The sequence below is a fragment of the Tachypleus tridentatus genome, chromosome 13, assembly GCF_004210375.1.
Source record: "Tachypleus tridentatus isolate NWPU-2018 chromosome 13, ASM421037v1, whole genome shotgun sequence".
Classification (NCBI taxonomy): Eukaryota; Metazoa; Arthropoda; class Merostomata; order Xiphosura; family Limulidae; genus Tachypleus; species Tachypleus tridentatus.
Window position 1 is genome coordinate 146,872,767 of NC_134837.1, and position 25,922 is coordinate 146,898,688.

Sequence of the window (25,922 nt, forward strand, 5' to 3'; positions counted from 1 at the left end):
TAATTAATGTCTCCATTGCTTACCTCCACATCCTTTAACACTGCAGTTTCAACCTTTTCTTTGATTTATACTTCTTGATTTATCTATTTAGGGCACTCCCTTTGAACTTGCCTTGGCTCTATAGGTATTTTGTCATATTGTATGAGCTTTTTGTCATTTACAGGGTTTGGAGTTGTCCATTATTATATGGGTGCATGGCTCCTTTTAGTTTATTCCAAATAGGAATCAAACATTCACACTCACCAACTCCTTTTCTGTAGCAGTTCTAGAGGCTGGTTGTTTATATTACAGAGGTTCTTACTTCAACCCACTCAATATCTGTGCATGTTGGAGTTATCTTCGACACTGACTTCAGTTTTTCTCTACCTTCTCCTTTACATTTACGTTCCATGAATTGTTTAGTTCATCATGCCCTCTCAACTCAGCCACTTACTGCTCATGAAGGAGTCTTGTAAGGGGTCCTCTCTGCCATTATTCACCTTTTTCCTTCCCAGAGAGACAATGTGCAGTGGTGGTTGGAATAAGCCCATTAGTCAGTAGGTGTGCAACTTCCTTTCCCATATCTGGTTAAGCATTTCCTCATGGATAAGTCCTTTAAAGGTTTAGAGAGCTTAAATAAAGCATCATAAATCTTCATGCTGTTGGTCTGCAGAAGACTGTCTTGCTTAATGATTATCTTGACCTCACAGTTTGTTGGGCATTACATTACTTCCTTTGTCTTGCCCATTGCCATCTGGTGGTGGTTCTGATCAACACAGAGATTTCGGTTTTAGGATTTTGGATCTCTATACTGGGTTTATGCACAATCATATTCATGTTATTGCATTTCATATGTCAGTTCCTTCCAGTCCAGTCACAGATCATCTTTCATGCCTGGGCTGAATCTCTCCCATGGAGTGGTCATTTGATCCACTTGTTTTCAGGGATCTCTGCTTTGAAGAAGCTCTACCTAATTGGAAGCATTTGTCATGGGTCTCAATACATGGTTTCTGCTCTTTTGCTTTCAGGCTCTGGCTCTCAATGCCTTCAGCCAGGATTGGTTTTACTTACTTTTATGTGAGCCTCCCATCCAATTGCTTTATTAGGTGATTTCTTTGGTACACTTCACTTTGTTTCAGGTCCTCCTGATTGCATTCCATTGGCCAGCATAACCTTGGTTTTCAATGCTCCAGTGTCTACTCTTCTTACCACATGTCCCTCTTCTGTTTTATTCCTTTCAACCTTGAGCCATTGCTCTACATCCCATTCTCCCCATCCTGCATCATCACACCTGATTTTTGTCTGCTCTTTGGTGAGAAGGTCTGATCTCACATGTACAGTCTTATCCCTGTTAGTTTCTTCCAGTAATCCATCTTCCATGGAAGTGTATCAGAGCACAGAGCAGGTGGAAGGTTTTGTGCTGTTGGTTTCCTGCCAAACTAGCCTTTTGTGGCTGGGGTGGTAGAACAAGTCACCTGAATTTTTGACCATGGGTTTTCGATCTTCTCACTTCCTGATTTTTTTTTTACTTCCCCTATATGTTCCTCCCAAATTCAGAAGCCTCCTAGACATTCTCTCCTTCCAGATTGGGTTATTAGTGTGGTCCTCTATAGTCTGACTTTACCTCTGTTTGAACTACTTTCCTTGTGCTCTGTGTTTCATTTTCCCTGAAGATATATTTCCTTTTTTTTTGGCTTGTGGATGTTGACAGTCTGATTTGTTTACCATTGACATTTCATCATATACCTGTTTTCTCTTTCTCTCTCTTTGACATGTATTCCCATATGTGGTGAGGGAAACTCCCAGAGAAGGTTTTGTTGTTTCAGTTTTTCTCCTCTGAGATCTAAACATTCACCTACATGTTTGCCATGCATGGTGACCCATGAAGGGGAGAAGATCCTGGTGGTTGGGGGGCCAAACACTAACAAAACACTTTGGCCTTGAACTTCTGTTGATGGGCAGCCTTGGGGTAGTCCCCCTAGGGTCAACCAAGTGCTAGTGTTGGATATTCTTAACAGCTGTTGTGGACATTGTATATGATGCTGGTGTTTGAGTATAGTACTCAAAAAATCCTGGTGTTGCTGCAGTGTTCTTTGTTGGCATTTTATTTCTTCTGCTCGTGGGGCTCCTTATGAGTGGTGTCAGTAGACATCAAAACATTCTTTGTTTATTATGGATCCCCCTAATCAAAATCTAAACAGTCCACTGGTAAACGACCACATCTTGAAGATTATAAACAGCAATACTAAACTTCTTCAACACCTGTACCTCATTTTCTGACTTTATATTCTTTATCAGACAAATATTTAGGGCAAATAGTTCCTTAAAGGGACTTGCTGGCTCTCCTAAATCAGACAAAAGGCTATGATCTGGTGATGCATTGGTGGAAACATCCACTCCTAAACACAGCAAACTCCTCTTGCATTCAAAGGCCATTGAGGATATACTCATTGAGGTTACTCCCCATGCTAATTTGAATTCATCGTGAGGAATTATTGTTGAGAGGGACTTGAAGAACATCCCTGAGTTAGAGATCCTCGGTGATTTCTCCACCCAAGGAGTTTTTGCAGTGCGTCATACCTCCACTCACAAAGATGGAATTATGATGTCGACCAGTGTCCTAATTTTAATGTTTATGTCACTTCATCCACCTGCTATTGACTAGCTTAGTTCTGTACTGACCCTGGAATCGCTTCATGTTAGTTCTCACCCTATTCTTACTGATATTCACAACTAACTGGCCCATTTCTTAACATCTACTTCTATCCAGTTTTTCTGGATACCACGCCACATTGATATTTGTGGGAATGAGCTCACTGACACTGCAGCTAAGTCTGTCTGCTCTGGTGTTATCACTGCTGTGCCTGTTCTATACATGGAGTATGGTCCTGTATTCAAGGCTCAGCAATTGCCTTGGAGTGAGAAACATGAAAACAAGCTTTTCCAAGTAAAATCCTCTGTTGGACTTTGGCAGTCTTACTTCCGTAAGGATTGGAAAGAGGAAGTTGTCCCAACTAGCCTACACATTCATTACAGTATTTTAACTCATCATTTTCTTTTATCTTAGACTGATGCACAATTGTGTTGTCTGTGCAACACTCAGGTTACAATAAGCCACATTTTACTGTCTTGCCATTGTTATGACTCAATGACAGCACCATTTTAAACATGCTTTACCTCAAGGTTTATCCATAACATTGGACAGTGTCATTTGTGATGGTGACATTATTTACCTTACAAATGTTTATTAGTTTTTTTAAAAGCAATTAATCTTTTGAATGTTAAAGTTTTTGATTTATAAATTAGACTTTTTATTAATATGATTCCTTTTTAAAAATTAAAGTACATCTATTTCGAAATGAATTTAGAAAATCGCTGTAACGTCATATAACTTGAAACCAGGACAGAAAAGGCCAACTTCAGATGTGTAACTCTGATCTTTGCACTTGCCCATTAGTCATTCTGGCAAGTTATAATAATTAAAATTATACTACAAGAAAGTCTTTTAAAGCTTATTACTTTACTTTCTGACAACGGCCATGGCATCAAATAACTCGAAACTAGGACTGGAAAGACCAACTTTAGGTGACTAAAGCTGATGTTTAAATTTACTCATTAGTTATCCTGGTGAGTTATGATAATTAAAATTATGCTACAGAAAGTCCTTTACAACTTGTATTACTGTAATTTCTCTCCTACAGCTGTAGACTAGATATAAAAAATTGGATTTAATGTTATTTATGTTTTTAATTCAAAAATTACACTTTGTTTTGTTTTACCTTGATTCCTTTTTATGAATTTGAACAATTTTACTTTAATTTTAACTTTATACCAGATGTTTGGTGCAGATAGCTTAGTTGCTTTGCACCGTAAAACACCAAACCAACCAACCAATCCTTTTTCTCAATTGCTCCTTTCTCTCGAAATCAGCAGCAGCATGGGAGGGTTGTTCCTGTTTTTTTCTTCTGTTTGTTTGCTCCTGGAGAAGGCATTTCATGTGGATTAGTTAATCAAAGTTGAGAAGTGCATCCTTTTCCATACACAGTATTTAGTTCACATAGGAGTTTTCTTTAATTTCTATCTTAGTTAGGCCCAGCCTTGCTACTGTATACAGTTGGTCATCAAGGGTCTCTTCTCTCATTTTCTTCCAGCTAGAGAGGTTTTACCTCTTTTGAGATGTTTGCTCTTTTGGTCATGCTCAGATGCATTCCTTTCAATGGGAATTTAATGATTGGTGGAACTTCTGCTCGGATCAGCTGGTTGTCCCTCTTTTCTTTGTATTGACCTTGCTTGGTTGTTAATCTGAGATAATACTATGGCTGGTGTTTCTCTTCCACATCCTCATCAAGATCTGCATTTTTTGTACAGTGTTTCTCTTGTGGATTGAGGTGCATATATTGATACCCAGGAGATTTTCAGGACTAGGTTGTTAACTGAATCTGGGGATCACATTAATGAATATTTTGGAAATTTTTGCTGTTTGTTGAACTGGGTTATCTCTTACATCAACAAGCAAGGAATTATCAAATCCAAGCCCCTTTGCTTTTGAGCTCCTGTGCTTATATCCTTCACAGGACCCAGCTCTTGTTTTGCTATGTTCCTGGTACTTCCAATTTTGTTGCAGTCATTCCATGAAGTGGTTTGCAGAATCTCTAGTTTTGTGGTTGGTATGCTCTTGTCTGGCAGTACCATGCACAAATGCTTTAGCTGCCCATCTGAACAACAAACTGCTATGTTTCTAGTCTTTGGTTCCTTATCCTTAGGTTTAAGGGATAGATGTTCTAAGTCAGGAATGGAGGGACCTTCACACTTATGCCCTTTCACCTATACATCATCACCCCAGAGTAAATTCCCTTATCCACATTACTCAGTGTCAAGCTTCTTTGGTGGCTCTGTTTTGGGTGGTTCAGGTTCAGTTCCCTCTCCTGAGACTTTACAACAGTCATCACCTCTACCCCTTCCTATGTCTCCTTCTCTACTTCATCAGCTTCATTTGGATATCTTCCATCCTGTCATTCCCACCCTTTGGCTTCACCCTTTTGCAAAAAGACAGGGAGTGACATCACATATTGCCTCAATCATTTCTCTTTTGGTCTAACTTTCCGCATTGTTTTTTTTTTTTAGTGATGTTAGACTAACTTTTCATCTTTAGTCTCTCTCTGACATGGTGTCTGCCCCTTCCAGCTTTTTGATCAGAATCTATTTGTTTTGACTGTTTCTGGTTTTTAACCACAAACCTCATTGAATGTTTTCTTTTGCCAGATACTGCTGGGACTTATCTCTTCTTACTTTTTCCTTCCTGTTCTGGCCCATTCATGTTTTTCTTCCCTGCCAAGCTTTTCTTGTACATGAGTTGGATCTCAGTGTATTCTCTTTTGCTTTTTCACAACCTCCCTTTGAATCTTTGGCTTCATGTTCTCTTTATAATCTTTCCCTCAAGACCTGTTTCTTTCTCTTTCTGGCTTGAGATGCTGTAGGTCAGACCTCTGTGCAACAGATGTTTCCCATGCCCTTTATTATAGTATATATATACAGTTACGACAGAAAGTGTTCGTACCCCTGTGTCCCAAGTTGTTTTTTGCTCATAACTTAAAAAGTATCATGATTAGGTTAATAGAAGTATAGTGTATTGTAAATATTATACTAACACACATCTACATCAATTTTTATGTAAATTAAACAACAAATAAACTGTCTATAAACAAATAACCAAAAATAGGAGGAGCAGAAAGTGTTCGTACATTTCAGAATGTGTGAAAAGACTAATATTCTCATAAAAATTTTGTTTAGTTTGGTGAATAAACTACATTATACTATTCCAGAAGTATACACTGGGTTCATAATTATTGGAATTTAGTCAGCAAAAAATTTATTTCCGGCAATTTACCGCCGTCTCCATCATTATCTGCTTGGTCATCATGGCAAACATGAAACAAGTGTCCAGTGATTTAAAAAAACAAATTATTGTAAAATACAAGTCTTGTATGTTTCTTTCTGGTATTGCTACACAACTTAATGTGCTGAAATCTACTGTTCAAAGCATAATTGCAAAGTTTAAGCGAACAGGATCAACTGCTAACCTCCTTCGTTCTGGACACCCTACCAAAATTCCAGAGAGAACCAAGAGGAAGGTTCTCAGAGAAGTTAGTAGGAACCCTCGTTTAACACGTAATGACATACAGAAACTGGTAAGGGAAGCTGGGGTTGAAGTAAGCACCTCTACAGCTAAGAACATGTTACGCTCTTCTGGGTTTAAAGCATGCCATCCTTGTAGAACTCCATATTTGAAGCCTGCTCATTTAGAAGCGTGATTGAGGTATGCAAGAAAGAATATAGATAAACCCTTTACCTATTAAAAGAGTATTCTTTGGTCAGGCGAGAATAAAATCGAGCTTTTTGGCCACAATAATGTTCTCTATATTTTCCGTAAGAAGGGGGAACGAAATCTTCTAAAGAACACTGTCCCTACAGTTAAACACAGAGGTGGCTCAATCATGCTATGTGGTTTCTTCAGCTCTTCTGGTGTTGTCAGCCTTTACCATGTCAACAGAATCCTGAAAAAAAAAGATTATGTTGATGTATTAGGCACTTGTATCAAGAATGATGCTCGGGACGTGTGGCTTGGGCGTCGTTGGATCTTCCAGCATGACAATGACCTTAAGCACACATCAAAATATGTGCAATCCTGGTTGCAGAGGAACCATTTAAGCATTCTGGAGTGGCCATAGCAGTCATCCAATCTCAACCCAATTGAAAACGTTTGGCATGAGTTGAAGACCAGGGTTCATCAGCGTCATCCAAAAAACTTGCAAGAGTTGGAGGCCTTCTGTAAAGAAGAATGGAAGAAAATACCAGTTGAGTATTGTCAAACGATCTTGGAGGGCTATGATGAAAGATTGCGCCAAGTAATTCACCTGAAAGGCTACACAGCTGACCATTAAAGTAGATGCACGAACACTTTCTGCCTCTCCTATGTTTGGTTATTTGTTTATAAACAGTTTATTTGTTGTTCAGTTTACATAAAATTTTATGTAGATGTGTGTTAGTATAATATTTATAATATATTATACTTCTATTAACCTAATCATGATACTTTTTAAGTTATGAGCAGAAAACCACTTGGGACGCAGGGGTACGAACACTTTCTGTCGTAACTGTATATATGTATATATCATGCATCAAACAAACCATTTCTTCCTTTCTAAGACCTTAGTTGCCTGTCAGGTCTACTCTTTTTGCACAAATCTTTTATGCATTCCCTTTCCCATATTTATTCCAGGACATATATGAATTGCCACTTGTGTCCTCTGCAGACTTTGTGGTGTTATGCGACTCATACAGCTACCTTATATGGTTCCTATTATCATTTGTATATTCCCTAAAACCCGTCTGTGTCCCATTACCTCTTCCTCATTTCTCTAATGGGTTTTGTTTGTCAGCCTAGTAAGTTGGTTTGTTCTTTCATCTCTTGTGAAGGATGTCATCTTTGTTGTATCTTGTCTCATCAGACTTGACATTTCACCATGTCTCTGGAGGCTTACTTTCATCATCCTCTGGAGAAGATAATATAGGTTGAAATGAGAACAACTTTCCATACCTTTCTTGTTCATTACTACACAGTCTGTTTGTGTTTTTCCGTGGTGGGTATCATCTATCTTCTCTGGTGATTCTTCATGCATCAGTTTAACTCATGCTTGAGCATTTTTTCTTTCAGAGGCCTTCCTTTTCTAATAATTATTATTTTTTGGATACTGCTTGGTGGCATGTTGCCAGATCAAGCATGTTTTCCCATAAAACTGCACTGACACCTTTCTGGTTATAATGCAAACTGTTGAGATGGGGTGTTATAGAAGATTATTATTGGCTTAATTCTTGAGGATGAGACCCACTTGGAATATAAATGTATCTCAGAACAGCTGGTATGAGTAGTAAGACTTTTATTAATTTCATTTTTTTTTTCTATTTGTTAACCTGAAGATGACCTAGGAAGGTCGAAACATTGTTCTCTGCTTTATTAATAAAAGTGTTAATACCCATACCAGCCATTCTGAGACACATATCTACCATTATTTTAGCCAATAATGTGTGTGTATGTATAGATATGTATATATATATATGAGGTCTGATCAAAAGGTTCTAAGACCTGTTATAGATGTCAGTAGAGAGGCAGTGAGCTTCACTGAGGTGTGTACAAAATACAAATAGTGATCTACTCCATGAATAAGCCATTTCTCCAGACCATAAACCTGTGTTGCAAAAAACATTTTCAAAGACAGATGTATCTCTTGGCCCTGTTATAATAAAAATTGACAGAAAAGAAGAGCAACATGTTTGCTCATGTGAAAGAAAAAAATTTAGAGTGATAAACAATTAACTGTCCATGAAATTGCTGACAAACTGGATATTTCCTTTGGATCGTGTCAGGTGATTTTAACTGAAAAACTCTGCATGCGTTCAGTGTCTGCAAAATTTGTTCCAAGACTGTTGACAGATGAACAAAAGTTTCACCATTGACAAGTGTGCAAGGATCTGAAAAGAAGGCTAGAAATTGATCCTAATTTCATCAACATCATTATTACTGGAGATCAGTCGTGAGTATATGGTTATGACCCTGAAACGAAACTTCAGTCATCTCAATGGAAGTCTCCATCATCACCATGTCTGAAAGAGGCACGACAGTCTCGATCAAATGTGAAGACAATGTTGATCGTGTTTTTTGATGTTCAAGGTATTGTTAATCATAAATTCATACCTCATGGCCAGACAGTTAACCAGGCCTTTTATAAAGGGGTCTTAATTCACTTGAGGGAGAAAGTTAGAAGAAACCATCCCATGCTGTGGGAGAATGATCACTGGTTTCTTTGTCATGACAACGCGTCTTCACATACTGCTACGTCTGTTCAAGAACTTTTGGCAGCAAAAATACATTCTTGTGATACCCTACCCCCACCCTGTATTCTCCTAATCTCACCCCATGTGGTTTTTTTACTGTTCCCAAAAATCAAAATTAAGTTGAAAGGAAAGAGATTTCATTTCAACCATTTGTAATAATGTGAAAGCAGAACTTGGATGCATAACAGTTGAAGACTTCTAGCATTTCTTCCCAAAATGGCAGGAATTTGGAACAAGTGTATCAACTGGGAGAGATTACTTTGAAGGGGATAGCACATAATACTGATATATGTACAATATTCTTCATAATAAAAGTGAAGTCTTAGAACTTTATGATCACACCTTGTATATGTAGAATGCTGATATGTACTTAGCAGACCATTACTTATGGACTATCATGAATAAAGCAGAAGAGGTTTGTTGCCCATCCTTGTCTCTTCTTTGACTGAATAAGTCACAAGTGGCATACTTTCTAAAATAGGACTTTACAGTTACCCATTGCACTTTCTCTTTGTGGGGTTCCTCTGGACTCTCCAGTACTTTTTACCTTGCCAGTTCCTAGTCCCTAGCTGCTGGGATAATGGACCTTGAAGGCTTCCCCGTGAGTGTGAAATACACATCATAACAGTAGATATTACTACATTGTGTAGAGAAGAGGATTATGCTGGGTTCCATGGAGTAGTATAATTCCAGATGCTGTTGCTGTTGGGAGCTGGACCTGCCAGTGCTAGATCCTCTTCATAATATCAATTTCAAGTAGATACCCCCTCCTCGATAATTCCAGTTGTAAGATGTTTCATTTCCTCACTCCTTTTTTTGAGCTTGGAGGACTTTGTTAGCCTTTTAATACTGGTTGCAGCACCTATAATTCCCTGTTTCTACAGTTGTAGGTGTTTCACATCCTACTCATGATACAAGATGAATCTGGTATGGATTTTCTTCCTTTCTCAGTTTATTCTAGTACTCAATCTTATTAAATCCTGGACTAGTTAGTTTTTTGAACAATCTTACATGTTTATTTGTAGTGGGAAAGGTTCAAAGACATGCCTCTGGATTACTTCTCATTTGGTGAGTTCCTTATTCATAAGAGCATCCTTCAGGAAAATGTTGGGTAACTCTCAGACTGTCTTCTCTAAGTTTACTTCTCTTGAATGACCCATTTAGGAACATGTAAGTGATTTCTGACAACATTCTTTGGAACCATTGGGTAACACACAATGAAATTTGTGGTTCTAAACCTTTGAGTTTTGGCTGTTTTTGAGAAGGATGTAGGACATTTACTACACTTCCATTGTCATTTCTTCCTGGTCTCTACTATATTTTATTCATTGGCTAATTGATCACAAGCAGATCTTACATTTCTTATGCTCCTCTACTGAAATGTACAAGGAATAGCTGTTAATTTCTGGATTTTTATGCTTTAAATCATTTCCTAATGGTTCTTGATTGTTGTTTTGAATTTTGTGCAAAGCTACATGAGGGCTATCTGCACTCTAATGGTTCTTCCATTAAGAATAGAGAATGTTTAGCAGTTATTGGTTAGATGTAAATCACAGGTGGTTACTGTTACTTTCCTTTTTGTTTGTTTTTTACTTTCTTTACACATTTTACTTATGATAATTGAGTTATTTAAATCTGTTATCTTTTTGTTGTAGTATCTCCTCACTGTTTTACCAGCTTTGATTTTGGACTGTGTTCTACCTACCAGTTTGAACTTAAATTTACAGCTATCCTTGGTTTTTTTGTTAGTTCTAACTTTTTTCCTAGAGTAGTAAGAATCCTGAAATAATTCATATCAGGGTTCAAAATTTTCTATTTAAAGCCGGACATGTCCGTTAAAAAATCAAGTTTGGCCAGCACTTTTCCATCTATCACCGGACATCGTGACTGGTGGTCATATTCCTAACAAATCAGACACAAATACATCGTCTCACAAATAAGTAAGGCAAAAGCTGTGTATGCACAGCCCAAAGATTTTGCTTAAAAGTATATTCTATAATGAGTGAAAAATAACTTGCGAAATTTAAGATTTCATTTAAGACCAAAAAAAAGCAAATTTTAAAAACTGTCGTGAGCGCTCACAAAATGAGCTTTTTAGGTCGCCTAATCCATGCTGTCCCATATAGTCACATGACTGCCAAACATTCACGACGATCTGATCATGGCATCTGATAGTAAAAAAATGGAAAAGTCTCACGATTTATTTCAGTTTGGCTTCACGAGCAAGACTAATGAATCAGAAGACAATACTATGGAACCACGAGTGAAAAAACCCAAGCTTAATGACCCAAGCCCAAGTGTTAAAGCAAAAACTGCTACTACCAGTATTGGTGCTAAGCATACTCGTCATTTCCAGGATGAACGGAATAGAGGCCGACCATGGCTTGAGTATAATAACGCTACTGGACTGATGTTTTGCTCAATTTGTCAGGAATATGACCAAAGTAGTGGAAGGCAGAAGAACACCTTCATAACAGGATCTTCCAACCTGAGAGCAAGTGCTGTTAAGGAGCATGAAAACAGTCACTCCCATAGTCTAAGTTGTCAAGCTAAAACAGCAAAAAAAAACACCTTATTTAACTCCCATGATGAAAAAATTGAGCAAACTTAACCAGACTGAGAAAGATCGTTTGCTTGTGCTGTTCAGGACTGCCCTTTATATGGCTTTGAATGCCAAACCATTCAGTGATTTTCAAGAGCTTCTGTTGCTGCAGGAGCACAACTTTGGTATGAACTTAACAGAACTTTATGCCAATAACAAACAAGCAGTGTTCTTTATGAAGTATATTGCAGAAACAATTAGAATTAATGTCAGATCTCGTCTGCACACCTCATTATTCTTTGGCATTATGACTGACTGCTCAACAGACACTGCCAGCATTAAGCAGGAGATAGTCTACGTAAGATACTTGGACAGTGACTGTTACCCAGTAACCTACTTCCTGTGTCTGCAGTCAGTTGAGAAGGCTGATTCTGAACACTTGCTACAGGCAGTTAGTTCAGGTAAAGATTTCTTAATTACCTGGGATGAGAATTTTCTGGATTTATCATGAATTCCTAATTAAGAAAAATTAAAATGGACAATATTTCATGTACATTTGTGTTTTAATTCAGGTTTACATAGTCATTCCATTATTAATATACATCAGTGAAAACTTGAGCATTTTTCACTTGATTTAAACCAAGAAGAACTATGTATTTACCACTGAGAGAATTGGAGCTTAACCTAGCACAAATAGCATGACAGATGATGGAGCAATTGAATTTTCCAAAGCACAAATTTACAATTTGTTTTGGTTTTCACAGAAAGTAACTAATATTGGGTATTAATTTTTTTGTACTTGCAGCATTGTCCATATATGGCAAGTTTCCTGACTGGCTTGAATAAATTGTATGCCTGACAGCTGATGGGGCAGCTGTCAATTTTGGCACAAATAAAGGACTTGTCAACAGACTGAAGGTGCAAAAACCTTATTTGATAGGGATCTACTGTGTTAGTCACAGATTGGAACTTGCAATTAAGACCATCAAGGACATCCCTTACTTTAATAGTATCTAAACCTTTTTAGAAAACCTATGAAAGTTTTATGACAATTTGCCACAAAACTAGGCTGGCCTCAAAGAAGCTGGTAAAGCCAATAACGTTGTTGTTAGAAAGCCAACAAAAGAGACAGGAACCTGATGGGTGGCCTACAGAGAGCACCCTCTAGAGTCAGTTTCTCATAACTGGCCAGCTTTAGCAGAGCATTTGTATCAAGTAAAGCTGCATGACAAAGGGAAATGTGGACAGAAAGCTGCAGGGTTATACAGTACTTTGATAAGCATTAAATTCATCCTGTACATGGACATACTCTTGGCAGTTCTGCCTGTTTTGACATCTCTTAGACTCAAAATGCAAGACAATTCTGCAACTGTGAACATTGTTTCTGACAAACTTGCTGTTTGCAAAGAGAAGCTGGGCAATATGAATCATGTTGAGAGATCCCAGAAAATTATTAAAGAGCTCACAACATGTGAACAAACTGGCAAGTGGTTACTTAGAGGAAAGGTGATTGCTATTAGTGGTCAGACAAGAGCCAGAGGCTCAAAAAGTGCCACAAAAGAGACAGTTGCTCAATCCGTGGCTGAAGAAACTGCCATCTTCATAGGTAAAATTGTCACATATCTGAATAAGAGATTTGAAAAATTTGATAAGGATTTTATTGGTGCCTTTCAAATTTTTTAACCAAGTAACTGGCCTAAAAGCAAGGAAGCATTGTCATCTTATGGCCAAAATGAACTCCAGACACTATTGGATCACTTTGGTGCTCTGCTAGAAGCTAAGGGTTTCAACATTGCAGCTTATATTTGCCAAGCTGACTTACATGAGACACTGCTCAAAGCCACAAGATTTGCCAAATCAGATGAGTCCTTGGCTAGTAGTGCAAGTGGATTGTGGACCCACATGTTAAGTCAAATTACTGTTGAGGATGGTAAACCTTTCCCTGGATCAACAGTGTTGGCCTTGGTATGTCTCATGCAGGTGATTTCTGTGTCATCTGCTGAACCAGAATGTGGATTTTCCCAGATGGCAGTTATTAAGGATGACTGGCAGTCCAAACTAATAAATGATTCTCTTAATGACTTGATGACAATACAATTAGTTAAGAATAAGACCTGTGATCTTGCAAGCACAGAATTACTGTGCAAGTCTGTAGAATCCTGGTGGAAGGACAGTAAAAAAACCAGACGATTTGTGAGTCCACATGGAACTCCCACACGTAAAGACAATAGAGTTACTGAGTCTTCATCAGCTAATGGTCTTGGTGCTGGATGACTAAATCTACCAGTTTGATTGATGTGTCATTTTTTAATGGATACAAGGCTTGTTGCCACTTGCTTTGAAATAATGTTTCAGTGCCATAAATAAAATGATTCTGTTTTATATAATAGTCTCTACTTGATTTCTTGTTTTTGGTGATGTCTGGTGACAATTTTTAAATGTCTGGGAAGTTTCACTGTCCAGCAGGACATGTGTCCTGCTGAAAATGTAGAATATTTCTACCCCTGCATATTACACTATCACCTATCACAATTCCTTGTACATGTGGGAATCCTTATCAATGGATATTTTGAAATATTGCAGTTTTGATTCAGTGTATGGTTGTTTTGGAATCTATGCATTTAGGGGGATAGTGATTTGAAAGTTTCTTGTATGGTAATGTACAAGTTTTGATTGGGACTTAATGAAACTCCTTACATAAAGTTCAGAATTTAACCCATTTACTCATCTTTCAGTATGACTTTTCTCTGCAGATGAAGATTTCTTATAATTGTGCATCAGATTAATAAATTCTTTTTCTTAGAACTTGTACTTGTGTTGATAATTAGATAGGAACAATGTGGTATGAAGTAATCTTTAACTGTGGCAGTTTTAATTTGTGTGTAGTGTGTGGTGCAGTAGAGCTCTGCATGAGGTATTTCATAATTTCAGAAAATATGTGCACCATATACAATGATATTGACTCTGATATTACCTATTCCTTCTTCAAGTTGGAGACTAAACTTCTGATTATTTGCTAATTGTCACTTATTTAATGATTTACATGATACATTACATAACAATGCTTATATGAATAATTTGTTAAAATTCCAAAATACCCCATGATCTATGGAAAGAAATGGAGAGAAAAGTAAAAGGTTAAAGATGTGTAGTAGGAAAGAGAGACGTTTGATGACCCTTCTGAGATTCAACTGCAGTGTGCTTTCCAGAATAAATACAAAATGGGTGTACTTTGTTCATGTTCAAACACCACTTTATACTGTTTTATTCTGAAAATTATTTTGAGGCCATTCAGCTTTATAACTAATCATTTGAGGTTTTGTCTTTTTTCAGTAAAATCAGTTTTAATATGAACAAACATGAATAAACAAAATTATATGATGACCAGCTGAGAAATCCACAGAAACAGGATAAATAACACAAAATATTTTTGATATTGGTGATAGTTAAAAGATGAGTAAACATATTTAGATTTATGCTTATGTTTACTTTCCTTTAACTTTCATATGAAATATCTCTATGTAAAAAATATTTGGTGTCATTTATCCTATTTCTTTGTGAAGGAAAGGATATGCAATAATATATACACACACACATTTATAAATGGATGTTTGGTATGCTTTATGGACACTGACCATGATTGTCATTTTCCTGTCATTGCCTCATTTTGTTTCTTCTTTGCCTCAGCTACACATTTCTGAAACCAGATCTGTAAAAGGAAAAAAAATTATCCAAACTCATAGTTCATTCTTCCTTGGCGAGCTTATTTTGGTCACTGATCTTCATGAGCACGGCAAAGAAAAATGAAAACATTCTTGAACACCCTAGTTGGGGCAGTACACTTTTAGCACCCCCTCCTCTAAACTGAATACCTGCCATGTATCTGTATGAGAAATCCAGTTTTGAACAATGTCAGTTTGTATTCATCTTTCTAAATGAATGTTTATTCAGTGAAGCATTACATGGCTTTAGGACTAAAATGGTATTGTACAATTGTCAGTTTCTCATTAGTACAAGGAGTTTAAAATTAATGCTATTCTATTTATTTAAATATTTGTGGATTCATACAAGTTGTACATGAAGTATATAAAAAAATTAGCCACAGAGTACTTTAATTTCCTGTTGTCTGCCTTTTCCATTTATCAGAGGTGCAATGACCACAGTCTAGAATATTGCTTAGTATGGCTGAGTTTGGAAACTTATAATTATGTGTACAAACACCCACACACACACACACACACACACACATACACACACACACAAAGCATAAACATTTATTTTCTTTCATTTCATAAGAATATGTGAGACACTCTCTCTATTAGCTTGTGAAATCATGATTTTTATAGATCCCAACTTAAAACTTGCAAATTCTTGTTACACTTGTACCATATATTCAAATTGAGACCAATAGATCTAACTTAAATTCATTTCACAAAACAAAAAATACACGTAAGGCAAATATATGATAAGTAAACTGTATTATTCTGTTTTCTTTATTAGCATAAAAAAACAAAATCTGAATATAGTATTGTAATTATTAAAATAGTAGTTTTTATCCATGTTATTTTGATGGTGATTATTAAAAGTTCAGTTTTCTGCTATTTTATGAGACAGTAGTGAATTTGACTTTGAGAAGTGTAAAAATAAATATAAAAATGAGTAAAAGTTAGGGTACATGGTATGTATGAGTCGAATTTTTATTTTTACATATATAATGTTGATTTACAAAGTCAACAAATATTCTGTACCAGATTCATGCAATACAACTTTATATACAAAGGAATGTAGGACATACTTGTGATTTATATTCACTATTAATAGTCAGGTACTTTTCTTATAGATTCGGGAAGAAGTCCTGTCATCGCTGCACAATAACTTCTTGTTAACACTGAATCAAGCATGGAATGATCATCAGACCAGTATGGTGATGATTAGAGACATACTTATGTACATGGTAAGCCTTCATTGTTTTCTTTATATCATTTAATAATAATCTCTGAAAGGTTTTGTCTCTGATGTTTATTGTGAATGAAATCAAAAGTGAAACATGGTTGAATTATGCTTGGCACTGCTTAGAAATGATTTAATCCTACCATTGAAAGCAAGTTTGGAAACTTGTAATTGTATGCATTGTAAAAGTTAATAGTTCATTCACCCAAAAAAGGCACCCACATACATGTAACTTTGAAAATGTGATTAATTGTGCCTTATGAGTGATCTCAGTTAGTGAAAGGAAATAATATATGCAACCTGATTGTAATTCAGCTTTTTTATTGAAGATCAAATGTACTATTGTTAAGTTATGGCACTATTAACATTGCTTGTGAAAAAAAAAGTTTAGAAATGCTTCTTACCTCTGTACCATAAAAGAATGTCAATCTGTGTGCACTACCATGCGTATACCACAAGCTTTCAAGAAAGCTCCAACCACTACATGTATCAATTTATATTGTGCCAGCCAATAATGTAATTATCATTAGACTATAGGTTTTCACTAAAAGGAGGATAATACATTCTCCATGCACAGTAATGCTCATGAGCATTAGCATTATTTATTCCGTATCACTGCTTGTCTTCTAGCATATTTTTTTTTCAAAAGGTTTAGTGGAATTTTTTTGACATTTTTTGTTGTATAATTTTTCTTTCCTTAATTATCGTGATTATGTGAAAGAACTACACTAAATATTAAACTTGTAAGCTAGAAATTTTAATTGGTTATATAGTTTTGGGACACATCCCATTGTTATTGTTCATTCTGCTTGTCATCATGTAGAAGTATTCAGCACAGATAGCCCATTATGTAACTTGCTTAACACTAAACAAACATAATGGTAACATTTCAATTACTTGGATTGTTGGAATAATTGAAAACAGTAATAAATGTAACAACTGATTTCAATTAATTGATTACTTTTATGACAGTCAATTTAATTGTAATTTTAGTTGGTTGATTATGATTAGTGGAATAATCAGAAACAATGGTAAATGGAAACACTAATTTCAATTAGTTGATTATTTTCATAATGCTAATTGAGTTAAACATACTTTCAACCATGGGATGTACAGAAAGAAAAACTTTGGTGGGTACTGCCAGAGATTGTCTTCTTCTAGTCAAGGGTTCAGCAACAACAAAAAAAAAGTTTGGTTGTAGATGCTGCCAGCCAGTTGCCCTCTTCCTAGTCAGCAGTGAAATGTTATCAGTAGTGCTAGATAGCGTTAGAAGCTGTACTGCAACAACAGCAACATGGCAAGCAGGTTTGGTGGCAATAATTCAATTATGTGAATAGTCAGTATAGTCAAATATAATAATAGTCAGAAAGCCTGACTTCACTTAGTTGATTATTTTTGCAGCAATGTATTTAATTGTACTTTAGATTAATCAATTTATAGAATAATTGAAAACATTAATTTTTATCCATTGGTTAGTTTACATGGTTACTAATTGATAGTTGCTGCTCACAGATAATAGATTGTGTTATCTAGTTCTATTTGTGTTTTAAATCAGTTAAGTTGGAATTTAAATTTATTCAGTTGTGCATTTGCTGGCATTTCACAAGCTACTGCATTTATTTTTCTTATATGAATGATAAATAATTTTAATTGAGAATACCAAAAGGTAAAATAGTGCAGAGAAATGTTGGTTCTGTGCCAACTGGCTTTGAACTTGGGTTAGTTCATAGTTTTCTGTATTCTTCACGAGTGATTTTTTAACTATTAACTTTTCCGTGAATGAAACTTAAAGATTATCATATGAGAAAAAAATAGAATTTTTTAAAAGTTGAAGATGAAGAGTACATCACAAAAAGTGGAATCTAAGAAAATTCCTCTCCTTGATGTTGGATGTTTGTCAATGCTGTGAAAGTCCATGACCATGATATCACTGATAATGGACTTGGGTAAAAGGAATTCCAGCCTGGGACTTCCTGAGCTGTTGATTTAGTTCTACACTTTAGGGTTTATTCCTCAGTGTGCATAGGAGACATGAATGACTAAAAGTTGAAATGGTGGCTTGTGGTCTGGCAGATATGAGATTGAATGGGGCAGTCTCTATTGGACATTCAAGTGTTTTCTGATCATACACCCAACTATGGTTGATTCTACCTTACCTGTCGAGAGATTTGAGGTGGTGCTGGAGGTCACATTTTGCTATTCTAATCTTTACTTCTGGTACCTGATGAAGATAATGACCCTTGGGGCAAACATGAGCTCTTTCAAAACAGAAGGCATGCTAACAGTGTGACAGTGGTCATTGAGGAATTTCAGGTCATGCAAGCTGTTTTTCCATAGCTCATTGTTATGCTATCCAGAAGGGTTGAACTAAGGAGTCCATGAACATATCCAGTACTCTATAGCCTCAAAATATAGAATGTATTAGCCTGATGTTGATCAAAACTCCATTTGAGGTTAAACTGCTGCCCTTATAACAAGCAAGGTTAGTGTTTCATTGTGAGACATACAGGATATTGGTAAGCATCATTTTTGTTTATTGCCTTTGTTGAATCTTTCTGTAAGCCTTATTTTATGAGATTTTTTCTCCCACCAGCAGATATACAACTTTCTAATATTGCTCATGCTTAGTCATGATAAGTAATGCAAAATTCATTTAAAATTTGTATGTTTGTTTAATTTAAAGATAGCATTAATTTAAACATTACAATATATTATCGAGTGACACGATGAAGCAAGTGTTAGAGATGTTGATAGTTTGGACTGGTTGGGAAAGAAATTAGAAATTAAGTTTATTGTTTAGAGTAAACCACAAGCAATAAACCAAACTTGGAATAATTTCTTAAAATTGATATACCAGAACAAGTTTTATGCACAATGTACAACAAACTTGTTAACTATGTTCATGGTTTATCTACAATTTTGACATTGAGAATTATTTAAAACATAAACTGTCAAATAACTAACTAAGTTTTGATAATTTGTTGTAAACTTTAGTTTGTCTGTCAAATCAAAAACAAATTAATGTACCAATGAGTTTCCAGTCTTTAACCCTTGGTACCTAGCATTGGAGCTGAAGTATTACAGAATTTCTTTTCTTGTGTCCTTTTCAATCACTATAATTCTATTGTTTTTCCTTTTGGTTTTGATGAAACTCACCTCAGAAATTGCTACCATGTGTTGTGTACAGCTAAATTTGATTATGTTGTATAACTTCACTTTTTACACTTACTTTCACTAACTTGACTAGTACTAATTTTGCTACTACATGCTGTGTACAGCTAAATTCGATTATGTTATCTAACTTCACTTTTTACACTTTACAGCTGTTTTTACTGTTTACAGCTAAATTTGATTATGCTGTCTAACTTCACTTTTTACACTTTTACTTTCAGTAACTTACTTGACTAGTGCTAATTTTGCTACTACATGCTGTTTACAGCTAAATTCAATTATGCTGTCTAACTTCACTTTTTTTTCACTTTCACTAATTTATTTGACTAGTACTAATTTTGGTTACTTAAATATATGTATTTTGACTAACTGAGACCTCAAACTTTCTGCAAACTGTGAAATATTATGATGTAACAGCACTCACTTAAACAAAGAAGAAGAATTCAGAAGGTTTGAGTAATGTGAAATCAATTTAAAACAATTGAACTACACAATAAATAATTCAATAAAGCTAATTAAGCAAACCTGGAATAAATTATTGCTTCTTAAAATATTAAAATTAACACTTATGCTTTATAACTATCTAAATCGTAACTTGTGCTAAATTTAAATGAAACAGTTGTGTATATCTAGTACTCTGTGAATTATTACAAAATTAGCAGTGAAGAGTAAAATGAAACATTGATAACAGACATATACTTCATAATATCTTGTTAAATTGTAGTTGAACAAAGTCTTCCTCTTAATGATGAGAAACTCACTTGAAATAAAAATGTATCTCAGAACGGCTGGTATGGGCATTAACACTTTTATTGATAAGCAGAGAACAGTGTTTCAACCTTCCTAGGTCATCTTCAGGTTGACAAAGATACATTTGAACAAGGTCTTGGCATACATGTTTTGACCTCCACCTGTGCTCTCATAGCATTGATATTGAATTGGTTTATCAAACAAAAGTATTTTCCTAATGCTCATATTATTAATGTCATTAGCCATTTGTAGCATTGTCCAGTCTATACAAAATCTAACAGTGACCTCAGAATGTATACCAGTAGCTTTAAGATATTTATCATTTCCATTCCAGTATTTTAAATGATGAATATCTATTGAAATGTACAGAATATTTGTACAAAATTAATCTATTCTAACCTGCTAGTTATATGGTACAACTGCTGAATTAGTCACAAAATACTATATTTCCTTTTTTTACAGTGTTAAAAACCCATTTAATTCTGTTTGATAGTTATAATCCATTTTGTTTTGCTAAATAAACTATGATTCTTCAATAAATATATGCATCCAAATAATGTCATGATAATTACTTTTAAAATGATGGGATGTGTTAGAAGTAATTGGATTTCAGTGATATTTGATCAGGTGAAATAGTGTAAGCTCATTTAAATCTTCAAATTGAATTAAATTATATTCAAACTATTTTTACAGGACCGAGTTTACGTCCAGCAGAATAATGTAGATAATGTGTATAATTTGGGACTGATCATCTTTCGTGACCAGGTGGTTCGTTATGGATGCATCAGAGATCACCTTAGGGAGACACTATTAGATATGGTAATGAGAGAAAGAAGAGGGGAGGTAGTGGACAGGTGATTATTTTTAAATTTTCTTCAAAAAATTATTTTTTAATATAAAATATGATTTCAGTCTTTGTTTGAATTTGAAAGTGAGATCAATTTTATTTTGCACTGTATGAAAAAGCTGAGTTTACAACTGAGACAAAAAGTATTTTACAAAAATAAGGTTTTGATTCTGTAAAACTTTTTTGTTTAGGTGGTTTTGTTTCCTTTAAAGTAATTTCATCTCTGTATAACATAAAGCTGCATAAACTCCATGTAAAGCTAAGAAAGTGGGATTCTTCATATGGGTTCAGAAGCCACCTCAGTGCACGTGTATTACCTATATTTTATTAGCATGCTTTTGTTTCCAAATGTAGGACCAGGCAAGTCGGTAGCTAGTGTTTTGGACTGTGAATGTGGGGTCCATGATTTACATTTCATTGTCACAGAGTAACATTTCCTATTTCTAGGCCATAGGTTAGTTTAGAGTAATTGACTAGCTGCTTACTCTCTAGTTGATCCCTTCAAAATTGGGGATATTATTGTAGCTTTGCACAAATGTTCTAAACAAGTTTCAGTAAATTATTGCATCATAGATACACTGTTGTCTTGAATGACTTAAACTGATAATTAGTTGATGCAGTTTGTTTTTGATTAATATAAAAGGGTCATATATAGCACATTTTAAATAAATTGTTTTTTGTATTTTAACTGCTGTATATAGCTAAATGATGAACACAGACTTTTCTTTAATAATTTACTCTGTTTGGAGTCCTGGAAATGGTGGAAAGTCATGGAATTCTAAAACTTAATTTTTTGTGCTTGAAGATTTTATATTTGTTTAAAAAGTCATTATTTGTATTCCACAATTAAAGTAATACTGGAAAAGTCAGTGAAATGCCAAAAGAGTAACCATTATTTTTTAATCATTTTATCATGTTAGCTATCATTTTTAAAAATATAGATGTAAATATATAACTATACTTACAAACTGAATTTCTTATTTTTAGTTTCAAAAAAATTTCTGTGTATTAAAACTCATAATATCTACATTTTAAAAAACAAATTATAAGAACTCTAAGATTGATTCTTATTGTAAATTTTCATTACTAATAATTTTTCAAGATTTGAGTTTTATAACTATTTGTTTAAACTAATTTTTGAAGTTGATTTCAAATATCTGAATGGATATTTTTAGGTTGGCAATTAAAAATGCTTGTCAAATGTTAGTGGTCCTTGGGATTGACTTGCGGTGTATTTATGAAGAAGATTTTGAGAAACCCTTTCTTGCACAGTCAGCTGAATTTTACAGAGTAAGCTACTAGTTTGTATGTGTAAATAAACTTTTCATATATTCAGTAGAAAGTGTTATTATATTTATATATAATATATATATTTATAAAATATAGATATATAGATATATAAAATATATCTATATTTTATGAACTAACTTGTCAAAAATGCCTTTCTGTTATTTGTTTTATGAGTAAATATTTTTTATCAAGCTGAGAACAAATTTATTTTCCTATGAAAGGTTTGCAAGAAAGTAAAAAAAAAAAAAATGTTAATGTGTTTTTCCTGAAAGGAACTGAAGTTTTATCTGCTAATAATTTTGTTGTTTTATTTTTAATTCAAAAACTATTAACTAAATTGTACAAATACTAGTTTTGAGACCATTTTGTGTGGTGAATAATTTTTTACTAAGTTACATAAATTAACTTTTGATTCTTAATTGCACCATGTTCCTTTATAGCAGCTCTTTTTGTATCATGTGATTGTGATTTAACTATATCAAGTAATTGGTATTACTAATAATTAGGCTATGTTTAAACTTTGCTTTACTTTTGTTATGAACATTTTAATTTTTTGTTGTTTTTTTTCACTGATTTAATCATTTCAAAAGGATAAGTAATTATGTTCCACAGTGGTAACTAAATTTATTTTGCACATTGTTGCTATGTAGTGAATGTATCAACTTAGGGCAACTGTTTGAAACTAGTTTTAATAGGTATGTACTCATAAAGATACTTATTAAAAGTTGGTAAAAATCCTATAAATATATAATTTTTATGAATTAATCTCTTCTGTAATCCAAAACTTAAATCTAACTTTAACCTGTTGACTGCCAAGTATTTCAGCTGCTACAATACAACTGTAATGCTTCTTCATTTTGTAACTTTTCTCGTGACGCCATTTTGGATCAAAAGTGAAACAATTTGTAAGTATGTCAAATGTATGTATAGTGCTGACATCTAGCGTTGAAGTTAGGTTTTATTGATAACAAATTAACTCGTCTGTGGCACTGTGTTACCGATCGGCTTGGACAAGTTATCTCATCTACAGCACTGAGCAGGTTAAAGGCCTTTATTTATTTGAAAATAATACCATCTGTTTCTAAGTCTATCTGGTTACGCATGTAAAATAAGTGTTTCATCTCTAATCTTCCTATTCCAACCTGAACACTATATTTACTTAGCATCTTAACAGGATGTCCTTTTATAAAAGGTAAAAGATTTCAAAACTTCCTTTCAAGCATTATTCTGCAATGTCAAAATTTCCTTAGTATTTCTGCACTTAGCAGAGAAGATTGATTTACTGTGTCAACCAATAACTGACATGCTATTTCATCTATTTCTACTACAACTACTGGAGACACTTCATTAACACTATGGACACTCAATTTCTTAATACATACTGCTAGAACTACCTCTATTTTTGCAAATGTAAGGCTACTGTTATTTCTTGGGGACTTCCTTTTGAAAGTTTCAGCATTTGGCACTTTTATGCTTTCTGCCTTTTGAGAGTGTCTGCAGTCTCAGGCTATGTGATCTCTAATACCACATTTAACTCTTTTGCATTGGGCTGGGTATAATATACATGTGTTTGTCTACACATTTGCACACATTTAGTATTTGCACTATAACTTTTGGTACAGCTTGTGCATCTTCACAAAATATGGTAGACTTTTGGTAAAGATTGCAAGTTTTTTGTACTCAAAAAGTAAGATTTTGTTAATGAAATATTTTTACCATAGATTTGTTTGTGAAAATATCAAGTGTTTTGTCTGAGTACAGAGAAATTTCATGTTATGATTAAAAAATAATTTTTTGTCTCAAGAATCTCAAATATTATTTGCATAATTTCTAAAACCCTCTAATTACATTTAAAATGTTTGTTTTCAGTAAGTCCTTATGCTTTATGTTATTTCCTATACCCTAACTATGTGGGGTCTGTCACTTGACTAACTTCATAATTTAAAAAAAAATATTAAAAAATAAGTATAAATTATGCTTTTTCATGCTAGAATGTCTATGTATTATAACACAAAAATAGAATGTTTATAAAATGCGACAGTGATTCAGTTTTCATCTTCTTTGAGGGTCATAATCATTGCTGTAATTGGGTGGTAAGTACTCCATTCATTTTCTCTTTTGTTGCAAGAGCCTTTATCACATATTTGCATCCTGCTCTGTGGTGAGTGCTGCATTACCTGGTATACCTAGTGTTAAATCTGCACTGTATGACCTGTGATAATATACCATGTTAGATGTCTTTTAAACATTGTAGCTCTTCCCACCCTTGACTTGTTGTACAATTTTGGATGCTACCAGGTGTTGTTGATTGTTTCCATTAATGTGTCATTTTTACATCAAAATACAATATCATAACACATCATGAGCTCATGTTACACACATTAAATAAAGTTGTCAGGGGTTACTGCCCATTTCTGATAATCTGTGGCCTCAAAGCTTTTTCTGTTGTGGACCTGATATAAAAATTCCAGATTCCACCAGGTATTGCAGTCACCTATTGCATTGTCTCATGTATTGTGGTCCTCTGGATTCCAGTGCATTTTCTCCCTCCTCTTTCAAGTATGGGAGTTCTTATTTGTTTAGGTGGTGGACCATAGAGACCTATCCTTTAGTGTGTGCATATTACTGTGCCATCTTTTTTGGGACACATTACTAAAGTGTGAAAAGTATACCTGGCACAGAAGTGGTGTAGTCTCCTATGGTTTTGTTATTTTTAATTCTATCTTGCACTCTGTGGTTTTCCATTGGGTGCTTCCTAAAGGGTTCATCTTCTTACTAAACCTTTAACATTTCATTGTGTGATTCTAGTTTTTTGTGAGAGGATGTAAGATATTGTATCAGAAGTTAACATTTTCCTCCCAACTTCCAGGGTGGTTTGTTGTGACTTTACCAATCTCAAAGTGATCAACAACTGCAAGATTAAAGAGTGTGCTAGTTATGATTGGATAACATCATGTTCCTACTGGTGGAAGGTTACTGCATAATCATTTCCATGTTAGTGTGCTGAAATAGAGGATAGTATAGGTTGGGAAAGTTTTTATGGGAGAAGAAAAGTATCTATCAGAAGTACATTTTTATTTGAGGAAAATTTTAATTTTCCTTTCCTGTTCTTTAATGTTTTTATTATTTATTGTAATACACATCAGTGGGCCTACTTACCCACTATTACAGTATAGAGGACAGAGGAACTTTAGCCACTGGCAGAATTTGGTGGTGCAAATGTGTTACAGTAATGCTTGTGAAGCAAGAATCATAGGATTATAAAAAATAATTATTAAATCTTTCAAGTTTGCATCTTAAAACTTTAGTAACACATAGCTGAGTAAAATATAAAATGAAAATGTAAATATAATTCAGTTGTTTATCTAACTAATGTGTTTCTATGTGTAAAAAAAGGGATTATCCATGTAAGTGTAATGTGGGTCGCTTTCATTTATAGTATGCCAATTTCCAAGTTGTTTGGCCATCTGGATGGGGCAGAATTTCTCCCCCAAATGACAG

General features: G+C 34.6%; 1 protein-coding gene across 4 annotated transcripts in view; it reads left to right on the forward strand.

Annotated features, from left to right (window-relative positions):
• LOC143240784 (cullin-3-A-like) overlaps nucleotides 1-25,922 on the forward strand; it is a 96,103-nt gene that overhangs the window by 26,023 nt on the left and 44,158 nt on the right. For all 4 annotated transcript variants that reach the window (XR_013021957.1, XR_013021958.1, XR_013021959.1 and 1 more), the window contains exons 3-5: nucleotides 16,254-16,367; nucleotides 20,978-21,138; nucleotides 22,307-22,421. Coding sequence is in view for 1 of the 4 variants with exons in the window: in XM_076483835.1 (XP_076339950.1) it covers nucleotides 16,254-16,367; nucleotides 20,978-21,138; nucleotides 22,307-22,421 (390 nt within the window). In the remaining 3 variants the exon portion in view is untranslated. The remainder of the gene's footprint in view (nucleotides 1-16,253; nucleotides 16,368-20,977; nucleotides 21,139-22,306; nucleotides 22,422-25,922) is intronic.